This window comes from Impatiens glandulifera, chromosome 6 (assembly GCF_907164915.1).
Source record: "Impatiens glandulifera chromosome 6, dImpGla2.1, whole genome shotgun sequence".
Lineage (NCBI taxonomy): Eukaryota > Viridiplantae > Streptophyta > Magnoliopsida > Ericales > Balsaminaceae > Impatiens > Impatiens glandulifera.
In genome coordinates this window covers 51,994,662-52,008,408 of record NC_061867.1, presented here as the reverse complement: position 1 = coordinate 52,008,408, position 13,747 = coordinate 51,994,662, and the positions used below count along the sequence as shown (strand labels likewise).

At 27.5% G+C, this 13,747-nt stretch overlaps 1 protein-coding gene and 1 pseudogene across 1 annotated transcript; both read left to right on the top strand.

Annotated features, from left to right (window-relative positions):
- Positions 1 to 1,251: 1,251 nt before the first annotated feature.
- LOC124943835 lies at positions 1,252 to 4,016 on the top strand (annotated as a pseudogene).
- A 6,728-nt stretch (positions 4,017 to 10,744) lies between these two features.
- LOC124943834 (serine carboxypeptidase-like) lies at positions 10,745 to 12,789 on the top strand. The gene is made up of 8 exons (XM_047484297.1): positions 10,745 to 11,070; positions 11,187 to 11,475; positions 11,549 to 11,692; positions 11,747 to 11,897; positions 11,984 to 12,084; positions 12,156 to 12,414; positions 12,493 to 12,626; positions 12,694 to 12,789. Exons 1-8 carry the CDS (start codon positions 10,745 to 10,747, stop codon positions 12,787 to 12,789), a joined length of 1,500 nt encoding a protein of 499 aa, XP_047340253.1.
- The last annotated feature ends 958 nt before the right edge of the window (positions 12,790 to 13,747 follow it).

The following is a 13,747-nucleotide window of genomic DNA, read 5'->3' as shown; positions in this document are numbered from 1 at the left end:
TATATAAAATTGAGATTACAACCTAAAAGTATATTTTATTTAAATGAATATATTTAAAAAAAAAATTATTTCCCATTAAATCAATTAAACTTACGTATAAAAAAAATAATTAGTAAATAATAGAAAATAAAACTACAAAATCAATACAAATAATTGATGATATAAATATCAAAATATAATAATAATTAACAAAATTAAAATTTCTCAACAATAGTGCAATTTATTGAGGTACCTCTAAGAACAACTCATTTGAGTTCCTAAACAATGAGTGTTGAAATAGAGCTAATTGAAGTAATCGATAAAACGACATCGGAAGAATCTCTATCAAATATTATGAGCTATTGTTGAAATTATATTTAGTCGAGGGTTGATAAGCGACATCGAAAAAAGTCTTGCCAAATGATAATTTACCATATACATATATCACCGAAATAGTAAGAACCTCGTACAAATCATGAGAGAATACATATAGGAAACTCTGCATATTGAATATCAAATCAAATGACTCATTATTGAAAACATTAAAAATAACTATAAATCCGATAATTTCATCATCTCATTTGTTGCTAAATATGGGACGGACATGGAATCAAAAAATCATCATCAACACAATCAGAAGATATAAGCAGCAAACAACCCACTAAAGATTGAGAAAATTGTTCGAATCTAAAAAATTCGAGATAAAAAATCCAATTCAACTAAATAGGATGTCGCATCGAATAAAATACAACACTAGCTCTAATTTAAGTGGTGGAAAAAAATAAGGCACTCTACGATGCTAAAAAATATCATCAGAAGGGTCAAAACAATAATGTTTTTTCAACATCTCTGAAAATTTTTCATCGAAACACGTTTTACGATCGTTTGATTGAGTGTGTCATTAGTTGCCCAGAGAATCCTTACCTGAGAGAAGAGAAGAAGATAATTAGATTAATATTTTTTTATAAATTCTTATTTTAAATTATTTTCACTACTCTATCTATATCTTTATAATATGTATAAACAATTATAATTAAAATATCAAAATAATAAAAAACTAAGATAAATAAATTCTTAAGTACTTGAAATTATAGCTAATTCCAAAATAAAATCGAAAAAAAGAATTTAAGCAAAAAAAATATTACAAATAAACAATGAAATAAGGCATATGAAAAAAAAACATTAGTATTTTATTATCTCTATTACACTGCACACATGCAAATCTTCTTATAAATTCCAGTCCAACCAAACCAATATTACATGCAAATCAATATGACACAAAGAAGTCTCTCCTCTTGTCTAATTCTTTTTCCTCTATTTTTCTTCCCATGTCCAATTCTTTCATCACCGTCTTCTCTGCGGACATCAAAGGTTAATTCGACGAGTGCAGAAGTGGAGAGGATTATCAATAGTTTAAACTTGTTTCCCAATTCTGGCGTCAACTCCGGTGACCCATCTTCCCGCATATTACCCGATGCAGTCGAACAACAATTCCGCCTCCCAGCCCTTGGTGATCCAGGGACTTCAATTCGGAATTTGGGTCATTACGCCGGCTATTATTGACTTCCTCACTCACGTGATGCAAGGTACTTGTCTTTTCTAAAATGCAACATTAACTGAACTCTAAATGAGTAGAAATTCAGTTTTAAAATATTTATAATGTAATTTAAGAGTTGAAATAAGAGACCAAAGATCACGAATTTGATTTCGATCATAATTAAGGACTGATTCAAAAATTAGGATGGATTTGTAAAAAATATAACATTTTGGACTGACTGGGAAAATATGAAAGAAAAAAAATAACATGTTAGGTAAAAGGAATAGATTAGATATGATCTACAAATGTTATCACCAAAAATTATTATTAGTAAGTAAAAAACTTGAGAGATAAAAAATACTCAAAAATTTATAAAAATAGGCAAATAATCCTATCAAACAAACCTAAAAAAATAACTAGAATCGAAATAATCTAGTCTGTTATTTATTTTTTGGAATTTTTTATAATGTTTTCAAAAGAAAAACTTTTTAACTAAAATTTTGAAAAAAAACATTTTTTTGGTTGACTAAAGATCAAGGTACCCTTGAATTATTTTATCTATTTTGAATAAAAATGAATTTTAAATAATTAAATGAAATGTATTTTTTTTATTTTAATAGAAAAAGAAATTATAAAAAAAAAAATGATAGTTATATTTTAGATAAAAAAAAAAAATTTAAATCCAAATATCAATCATCTCTCTAATCAAACATTCTCACATAATAAAAAACAATAAGATCAGCTAGGTGCCCTCATCCTACTCATGTTTTGAGTGACCCAGTTTTTTTGTGGGGGTGTTATGCCAATTTTACTTAATTAAAAAAAAAAATATATTTGTGATGTATTCAATCATGCATTTACTCTTGTTTGGATTGGGTGATTCAGGATGTTTTATTTCTTCTTTGAGTCGAGAAGGGGTATGAGAAATGACCCAATTGTGATATGGTTGAATGGAGGACCTGGAGCCAGCAGTTCAGTTGGTCTGTTTTATGAAAACGGTCCTTACAAGATAATCGACCAATCCCTTATCTGGAATGACTTTGGTTGGGACCAGGTGTCGAACATAATCTATATCGACCAGCCCATAGGCACCGGTTTCAGCTATAGTTCAGATGAGTCTGATTTTTGTACCGATCAAGAGTGTGTTAGCAATGACTTATATGACTTCTTGCAGGTCTAATTTCTTAGCTAACTTCTACAAAAACAATCAATGAATACTGATCTTTTTATTATCATATATGTAAGGTATTTTTCAATGAACATTCTCAATATTTGAGGAATGGTCTCTACATAACAGGAGAATCATATGCCGGCCACTATATCCCTGCCTTAGCCTCTCGGATTCGCAATGGAAACAATAACGGAGATGGAGCTCACATTAACCTTAAGGTACTATTTATTAATTAATTGATTAATTAATATCAGTTCATTCATCTCTGTGATAATAATTTATTTATACAACAGGGTATTGCTATTGGAAATGGATTGACACACCCTGCTATTCAATACAAGTCATTAATAGATTATGCTTCAAATATGAGACTGATCACAGAAACTGAACTCAGAGATGTCGCCAAATTGGTACCAGAATGCGAGGAAGACGCAGCTAGATGCAGTAATCTTTCTCTTATGATCTTTATATATATATGTTGTTTCAATTTTCATAATCATGTTTTAAAAATAAAATTTAGATGCAAGGATAGGAGGAGGAGGAATCAGCTGTACGGATGCATATTTTTCTTGTACTGCCATATTCAAACGTTTATTAGGATATTATGGTTATAATAGAAATGTAAGGAATGAATTAATGTTACATTTTATTTATTTTTGTTGCAAGTATAACAATATGTGTGGTGCTTACAGTATTACGACACTCGGAAGGAACGTGTGGGTGAAACGTGTTATGATTTCTCATATATGGAAAAAATGTTAAATAAGTCATCGGTTAAAATGTCCCTTGGAGTTGGCAATATTCAGTTTGTATCCGTCAACCGTATTTTTTATGAAGCGATGATTAATGATTGGATGAGGAATCGTGCAGTGGAAATTCCTCCACTTCTTGAAAATGGAATTAAGGTTTTGATATATGCGGGAGAATGTGATCTTATCGTGAATTGGCTTGGTAATGATTTATCAAAACTTTTCTTCTTTCTTATTAGACCAACTAATTATTAACTCAAAATAAAACTATTTCAGGAATCTATAGGTGGGTTACTGAGATGAATTGGTCGGGTAAAAGACAATTCAATAATAAAGACATAGTTGCATATGTAGTCGATCACGCTATGAAAGGAGATCTTAAAGAATATGGACCTCTGACATTCCTTAAGGCAAGAAATCAAAATACATATATATATATATATATTGATTACATGTTTTGATAATTTGTGTGATCGATCAGGTTCATGATGCGGGACATATGGTTCCTATGGATCAACCGAAAGTGGCATTGAAGATGTTGGAAAGATGGACACAAGGTACCCCTATGTCAAGAGAATAAGGCGAGCCTAGTATTACTTGAGCGATATTAGATTAATTCATAATTATATGAATATTGTTCTTTGTTACTATTCTATTGCAAATATTAATTTGCAAACTATTAATACCTGAATAATTCTCCATGTCCAATCATGAAAGTTAAACTCTACATTAAGTCTTAAAACACCGTAATAAGTTTGCATCTATCTTTATTTTTGAGGGTATATCAACTGAGTTCTGAGTTCTCAATTTAATAAAATAAAATAAAGTATAGACCAACTTTAAAGTTTATATTTAATTGTTTATTTTTTCTTTTCTATTGAGGTTTGGCTAAATCTAATTTGTTTATTTAAGTATTTGACAAAAACAAAATTATGATTTACTTGTATAATATGAGGATAACAGTAGAAATAATAATTTCAAATTGGGTTCATTGTTTATGAAGAAAGAAGATAAAGACTTCTAACCTAAGACTCACAATCGGTGAAAGTTTGTTGATAGTCTGTTAATTGATTGACCGGTCTCCCCTTTCTTTATCCATGACGGATCTCTTTTATAGAAGTTCGAAATCATCGTTCTTCACTAGCTCGGTGGTCCAATCTTCACGGTGACCACGCGATGAAATCGGACGAGATGTTACCATCATTGCAAAATATAAATTAGAGATCGAAAAGGAGTGTTTACCATTATATATATTTAATCATTTTAATAAACAAGTACTTACATGGTTAGATTACAAGTTCAACACTTATATATAACATTTTTATTTTTTTTTATGTTATCGTTTCAAGTTTATGAGTAGGTCAACTCAGAACCTAACTCAACTATTCATTTACTCTCACATATATATTCAAATTAACCACAATTTTCGATCCATCCGACAAACCAAGAAAAATTAAAATTAAAACGAAATTAACATGAAATTCATACGTGAATTAAAGTGAAATTTGATCCAAATAATTAAATTATTATAATTTTTTTAAAAAATTGTTTAATTAACATTTAATGAATTAAATTAATTCAATGTTGTTAATTATCATTGTAACCTCCGTGAGATTATTATTAACAATTTATTAGCGATTAGAAAAAGTCATGTAACGTGTTTTTTCTAATGAAAAGGAAATACAAAGGGCAATGAAGAGACAATCAATGTCAGTCGTTGAATCAAATATTAATGATTGATTTTACTTTTATGACAATTTATTATTTCAACAATATAAATATCCCTTCTTTATAATTTCCATAACACATCAAATATCACTACATCCTCTTGTCATTTCTCACTCTAGAATTTCAAAACATATATTTTTATTTTGTGAGTGTTCTTCGAGTTTTCGCTCAATATATATTTTCCATTGAAACCCGGTGATAGTTTAGGTTCGTTGATAAAGTTTGATGCGTAGTGATTCCAATGAAGAATCAATATTAGATTCCTTTACCTTGGAAGACAGTCATCTGGATAAACTGTAGCACAAACAGGAGACAATGAAACTGTTATAAGGAAAATGTGTCTAACACATGCCTCAAATCAACCTCTAAATCGATGATTTCATTCTTTGTATATTTTATTTTATTTTATTTATTTATAACATCATTCTATTATATATTTTCTCTTTATTTAAAGACAAGAATATCTAACAATCTTCAAACAGTTTCGTGTGCTAAGTTATTTAGTAGATTGTTTCATCGAAATTTTTGTCTTTCATGTTTCAGGAAAAAGAGTTGAGTTGGAAAATGAAATATGAAGAAAATGTTTTTTTTAAAAGAAGACAGAAGGTCATAAACAACGATAGACTAATGAAACGGCGCAGTGTTTCAAAGTTCGGATGTATTGGTGCGTGGCAGAAGGCAGATCCCTGTTTGAATCTAGCCAATGGCTTCTTTGTAGAAATGTGACGTGATAAAATAACATTAGTCATTCATATTGGAACCATTCTAATTTCTTGGGTAAAAATTATGAGATGAATAAGATGGTCAATGATTTCTCGTAGAAATCAAACTCTTTTAAATGACTCTAGTCATTGATGTTGGAGATGAATATAGTAGTCAATAATTTCTATATAGAAATCAGACTCCTTAAAATGACTTTAGTCATTGATGTGAAAATCATTCTAATTTCTTGTAAAACATGAGGTTGATAACGATTTCTTATAAGAAATCTGATTTTTCAAAATGACATTAATCATGAATGTTGAAATCATTATAATTTCTTATGTATAAATTATGAAATATATTGGGGTCTTAACGATTTCTTATGTAGAATTTTAATTTGTCAAAATGATGTTGTCAATAATATTTTGAAGCATTTTAAATTATTCTATAGATATTATGTGATTAATCATGATAGAGTATGAAGATCATTTGTATAAAGAGATTAAAAAAGTGTTTGTGTTAGAACTTATTCTAATCATGCATTTAAAAAGACACTATTAGTCGAAATTGTCTTGGCAAGAATTGTCTCGGTGAGAACAATTAATCTAGATTTGTTTTGAGCATGCATAGTCGCTTTACGTCGATTATTGTTCAAACATGGAAATGTAAGTGATTCGATTAAGACATGAAATATTTATATGTAGTTATATTTTATTTGATTATATTTCTAAGGGATTATAAATATATATCAGCTATTAATATGATGATTCATGTTCATTAATAAAAAGTATGATTATCTAGCATTTTGTATACATATGAATAAAGATCTATTGTATATCTATTTTGTTTTAAAAGATAAGAAATTTGTTACAAAATTATGTGTCTTTTGATTGACAAAGATTTTTTTTTTTATATAGAAAGCTAAAGATCATCTAATTAATTAAGAAACAAATAATAGATGACATGAATAATTATTTATATTTGATAAAAGATTAATGGTCAATATTCTAATTAATTATTTTGTATTTTATAAAGATATTTATTGATATATGAAATTATATATATATATATATATAAATATATATATATATTTGAATATATGACATATTATTTATTTGGTTATGTTTTTAAGTTATTATATATATATATATATATATATATATATATATATATATTTGTTTTTATCGTGCATATATTTGATATATTTGAGGTAATGTTTTAAGGTAATTAAGATAAAGAATGAGTAGTATAAAAAATTTCAAATTAGTCCTATCTCTTATGAACGAATAAATCATTAAGTTGATAGTTAATTGTGTTTGTGACTAAAATTAAAGAAGCAATATATATAAATATATATATTAATTTTGGTTTAATAAAATATATTTATATTCATGGTTCAATTCCATTATAAAGACCACTGGATATATATTTTTGAAATTAAATAATTATTAGAAATTTTTTTATTTGATTTAAGAATAATGTGGAAAATGTGATAATATTATAGGATGCAAATGTGCAACCAATATAAATATTTAAGTGGCTTCAGTCAAAAAAGTTTGAAACATTTTAATTTCTTTTGTAGAAATATTAATGTGACATGGTTAATATTTATTTGATTAAATATTCTATTTTTTTTATAAAATTATTGTGATAAATAAATATTTTAATTGATTAAATATTATAATTTCTTATGTAAAAATTATGTGAAAAATGATTTATATATGAATAAACATTATAATCTTTTGTATAGAAATTATTTTTTATTCAATTAAATATTTGTAATATAGTTATCTTATTCATTATATGATAAGCATAACAAAAGAAATTTGTAAGAGATTGTGTGACAAATTCTTTATTAGAAAATGATTGATTTAAATTGTATTTTTTTGGAATTAAAAGAGAACAAGCATGACACTCACATTCATGCCCCGCTTAAACTCAAAGTGTTTTCAGATAAATCGAACATGTGACCTTTTGTATAATTTAAATCATTAAAATATGTGTGATTTAAAAAAGGTACCAACACGAATGTGGGGTAAATATTTTTATTCATAATAATACAAAAATTATTGTGTATATTATGATAAATAAAAAAAGATAATTTATTATAATAAAAATATGTTATCTACAAAAGATAAAGTTGCACAATTTTACAAAAAGAAATAAAATAACAAGAAAATGTATTGTTTATATTTGTTGAGTTGGTTCTGACATCGATATTTAAAATTTATGAATTTTGATATCAAGAAACGTATCATTTCTTTGACATTACTTTCATAAAAATTTGAAAAACCAATGACTTCAAAATAATTTTATGAAATAGACGAAAAAGAATGTTTATAAAATGTTTGTATGACTTATAAAATATTTTATAATAATGATATATATGAAAATTTTATCATACTTTGATTAAAGTGAATGTGATAATTATATATATCATGAAGATAATGAAAATTATTTCATTACGTGTCTTTTGTACGATATTTTTATCGTTGAAAATTACGATGAAAAAGATTAAATCCATTAAGAATGTGAATTGTAATTTATGAAATATCATGTTGTCATCAAATCATATATTTATATTATTAAATAAAAGACTTTACGTTTATAAGTGAATTGTTTACGCTTAAAGTGCAATCAATGTATGAAAATCTTCTAAGAAAATTATGATTCATATATTAAACGTTATAATTTATAATTTTGACCTATGTCGAAAAATAAAAATTTCTATGAAAATATGTAGTTGTTTACACGAACGCGTAATAATTCAAATATATTTTGTCTACTAGTTAGCCAAGTAAACAATATTTTCATAAAAAAATGTTTAATCATTTACAAATGACTATGTTTTTTATTAGAAGATGTTCAAAGATTATCTAAGAATGTACCAACAATTTTTTTTAATTATTGTGATAGTAATTTGAAATTGGACAAATTTAGAGTCAATGACAAGTCTAGACATACACGTCTTATAAAAAATGTCATTAAACTATATACACTCTAATGAAGTTATCAAATTTGTCTATGTAAGTCAAAGATAACATTGTGGATCCACTAATCAAATTATTGAATAGAGAGTTAATTTGAACTCTTTTTAAACATTAGCCTACTATAAGTTAATATGAAGGAAAATTCAACCTATGCAGACTAGATGTTCCAAGAACTAGGTTCAATGGGACAGCCTAATTGATTGACTTGGAAATTTATTATTGAAAATTAATCCTATAATGAAAAAATATATATATTGACGAGGATAAGCATATCACTTTTAATGATTCTTTGTGAGCAAAAAGATCACCTATTTGAGAGAGAAATGAAATCGCTTTGAAAAATTGCACGACTCAATTTTAAACCCTATCCAAGACATAATCTTAATAGATTCAATTATTTGTTTATTTTTATTTACAAATTTTCTAAATCATGTGAAATAAAAATAAATATTTTTATATCTTATTATATTTTTATACATAATTAATTATTTATTTAGTAAATTATTTTAAAATCTAGAAAGAATAAAGTACATATTGCGTATTGCCTACATTAAATTTGAGTAAATTTGTATTAAAAGTTAAGAAATCTGCGTGTATATCAATGAAAGAGATTACATTCAAGTTTTTTTCATAGATTACATTCAAGTTTTTGGTGAAAATATATTATATTGAGATTACAACCTAAAAGTATGACATTTTATTTAAATTAATATTTTTTTATAAAATTTATTTATCATTAAATCAATTAGATCTAGAGTTACGTATAGAAAATTAATTAATAAATAATAGAATATATGACTACAAAATCAATACAAATAATTGATAATATAGATATTAAAATATAATAACAATTTATAAAATTAAAATTTCTAATAGAAATGATTAAACAATAATACAATTTATCGAGGTCACTCCAAGAACAAACTCATTTGAGTTCCTAAACGACGTGTGTTGAAATAGAGCTAGTCGAATTAACCAATGAAACGACATCGAAAAATCTCTATCAAATATTTTGAGCGACAATTGAAATTATCTTTTGCCGAGGGTTGATAAGCGACAACAAAAATTGTCTTTCCAAATGATAATTGACCATATACATTTATGACCGAAATAGTAAAAACTCGTACAAATCATGGGAGGATACATATAAGAGGCCTATTGAAGATCAAATCAAATAACTCGTTATTCAAAGCATGAAAAATTACTCCAAATCTGATAACTTCGTCTCTTTTGCTGTTAAAAGTTGGACAGAAACGAACTCGAGAAAAACATCATCAACACAATTGGATGATATGAACAACAAACGACCCACCAAAGATTGGAAGAACTATTCGGATTTAAAAAATCCGTGAAAAAAAATTCAATTCGACTAAATAGATGTTGCATCGAATAAAATACAATACTAACTCAAATCTAAGTGGTAAAAGAAAAAAATAGGACACCCTCTAATGTTAGAAAAATCATCGGAAGGGCCAAGAAATTTTTTTTTTCAACTTCTTTAGAAATTTTTCATAGACTCGTTTTACCGATTGTTTGATTGAGTGTGTCCTTATTTTCCCAGAAAAGCCATACCCGAAAAAAGAGAAGAAGATAATTCGATTTTATTTTTTATAAATTCTTGTTGTAAATTATTTCACTACTCTATTTATATCTTTAAAATGTGTATATGCAGTTATAATTAAAATATCACAATAATAAAAAACCAGGATAAAAATAATTAACTCCAAAATAAAATCAAATAAAAATAATTTGAACATAAAAAATATTACAATAAACATTCAATTGAGTTATATGAAAAAAAAACATTGTATCTTATTATCACACTGCACACATGCAAATCTTCCTATAAATTCCAGTCCAACCAAACCAATATTACATGCAAATCAATATGGCACAAAGAGGGCTCTCTTGTCTAATTCTTTTTCCTCTGTTTTTCTTCTCATGTCCAATTCTTTCATCGCAATCTTCTCTGCGGACATCAAAGGTTAATTCGACGAGTACAGAAGTGGAGATGCTTATTAAGAGTTTAAACTTGTTACCCAATTCTCTCGTCAACTCTGGTGACCCATCTTCCCGTATATTACCCGATGCAGTGTCATCATCATTGGTCGAAGAACGATTCCTCCTCGCAGCCCTTGGTAATCCAGGGACTTCGATTCAGAATTTGGGTCACTACGCTGGCTATTATCGACTTCCTCACTCGATAGATGCAAGGTACATGAGTTTTTTTTAAATGCAACATTAATTGAACTCCAAATTGTTAGAAATCCAGTTTTATAATATTTGTAATGTATTCAATCATTTACCCTTGTTTGGATTGGGTGATTCAGGATGTTTTACTACTTCTTTGAGTCGAGAAGGGGTATGAGAAATGACCCAGTTGTGATATGGTTGAATGGAGGACCTGGAGCCAGCAGTTCACTTGGTCTGTTTTATGAAAACGGTCCTTACAAGATTATGAACCAAACTCTTTTCTGGAATGACTTTGGATGGGACCAGGTGTCGAACATAATCTATATCGACCAGCCCATAGGCACCGGTTTCAGCTATAGTTCGGATCACTTTGATATTTGTACCAATCAAGAGTGTGTTAGCAATGACTTATATGACTTCTTGCAGGTCTAATTTCTTATCTAACTTCTAAACAATCAATCAAAAAAACTAATCTTATTATTATTATCATATATGTAAGGTATTTTTCCATCAACATCCTCAATATTTGAGGAACGATCTCTACATAACAGGACAATCATATGCCGGACACTATATCCCTGCCTTAGCCACTCGGATTCGCAATGGAAACAATAACGGAGATGGAGATCACATTAACCTTAAGGTAATATTTATTAATTAATTCATTCATCTTTTTGTTAATAATTTATTTATACAGGGTATTGCTATTGGAAATGGATTGACACATCCTGCAATTCAATACAAGTCATTAATAGATTATGCTTCAAATATGAGACTGGTCACAGAAACTGAAGTCAGACATGTCGCCAAAATGGTACCAGAATGCGAGCAACACATAGCTAGATGCAGTAATATTTATCTTTCTTACAATATATTCATACATAAATATATATTGTTTCAATTTTCATGATCATGTTTTAAAAATAAAATTTAGATGCAAGGATAGGAGGAGAAGGAATCAGCTGTGGGGAAGCATATTCTTCTTGTACTGCCATGTTCAATCTTGTAGTGAAATATTCTGGTTCTAATAGAAATGTAAGGAATGAATAAATGTTACATTTTATTTATTCTTGTTGTAAGTGTAACAATTTGGGTGGTGCTTACAGTATTACGACATTCGGAAGGAACGTGTGGGTGAAATGTGTTATGATTTCTCGTATATGGAAAATATGTTAAATAATGCAACGGTTAGAAGATCCCTTGGAGTTGGCAATATTCGGTTTGTATCCCTGAGCGTAACTATTTTTTATGCATTGAAGAATGATTGGATGAGAAATTATGCAGTGGAAATTCCTCCGCTTCTTGAAGATGGAATTAAGGTATTGATATATGCAGGAGAATATGATCTCATCATGAATTGGCTTGGTAATGAATTATCAAAACTTTTCTTCTTTATTTCTTATTAGACCAACTAATTATTAACTCACAATAAAACTATTCTAGGAATCTATAGGTGGGTTACTGAAATGAATTGGTCCGGTCAAAGAAGATTCAATGATAAAAACTTTGATTCATATGTAGTCGATCATGCAAAGAAAGGAGAACTTAAAGAATATGGACTTCTGACATTCCTTAAGGCAAGAAATCAAATATATATAGATATATATTTAATTACATATTTGAATAATTTGTGTGATCAATCAGGTTCATAACTCGGGGCATATGGTTCCTATGGATCAACCGAAAGCGGCATTAAAGATGTTGAAAAGATGGACACAAGGTGGTACCCTTATGTCATGAGAATAAGGCGGGCAAAATATTACTTAATTCTTCAAGTCCAATTATGAATATTGAATCTCTTAATTAAGTCTTAAAACATAATAATAAGTTTGAATCTTAATTTTTTGGGTGTATCAAATTCCTACAATGTTCTCAATTTAATAAAATAAAATAAATGTTTGATTAAAGTTTATATTTAATTGTTTATCTTTGTCTATGGAGGTTTGGCTTAATCTAATTTGTTTGTTTAAGTATTTGACAAAAATAAAATATTATGATTTACTTGTACAATATGAGGATAACAAAGCATAATTTCAAATTGGTTTAGAAAATGCTCGGAACAAAGAAGATAAAAACTTTTAACATAAAACTCACAATGATCTCCCCTTTATGTATCCATGTCATAAAACTCACAATGATCTGTCTCATTCTCTCTCAATGATCTCCCCTTTCTTTCTGTATCCATGTCGGATCTCTCTTTTAGAATTTTGGAATTGTCATTTTTCACTATCTCGGTGGAGTTAGAGATCCAATTTTCACGGCGACCACACGCTCCCACGATAAAATCGGATAAGTTGTTGCATCCTTGTAGCGGCTATTCAAGCCACCAAAAATATAAAATCGGGATCGAAAATGAGTGTTTATATTTATATATAATTATTATTACGTTTTATTATTATTATTTTGATGTTTATATATTTCTATAATTATTTTCACGGTTGTCATTTTAATGTATTTATATGTACTCATATTCAAGTGTGTATAAAAATCAGGAAAAACATTTAATGCAAATAAAATTAGCTTTTAAAAAAATGAAAAACCTTTATATTTTTTAACTTATAATTTAGAAAAAAAAAAATCAATGGTTTGAAACTAAAATTAAAATTATTACAAGATAGGATATTAAATCTATTCTAAAATATTTTCAAATTATATTTATATTAGATTAATAAAATTATATTATAATATTGAAGAAAAT

Coding starts and splice junctions, on each gene's coding strand:
- LOC124943834 (XM_047484297.1), top strand. CDS start 10,745: ATGGCACAAAGAGGGCTCTCTTGTCTAATTCTTTTTCCTCTGTTTTTC. Junction 11,071..11,186: donor CCTCACTCGATAGATGCAAG/GTACATGAGTTT, acceptor TGGGTGATTCAG/GATGTTTTACTACTTCTTTG. Junction 11,693..11,746: donor GAGATCACATTAACCTTAAG/GTAATATTTATT, acceptor TTATTTATACAG/GGTATTGCTATTGGAAATGG.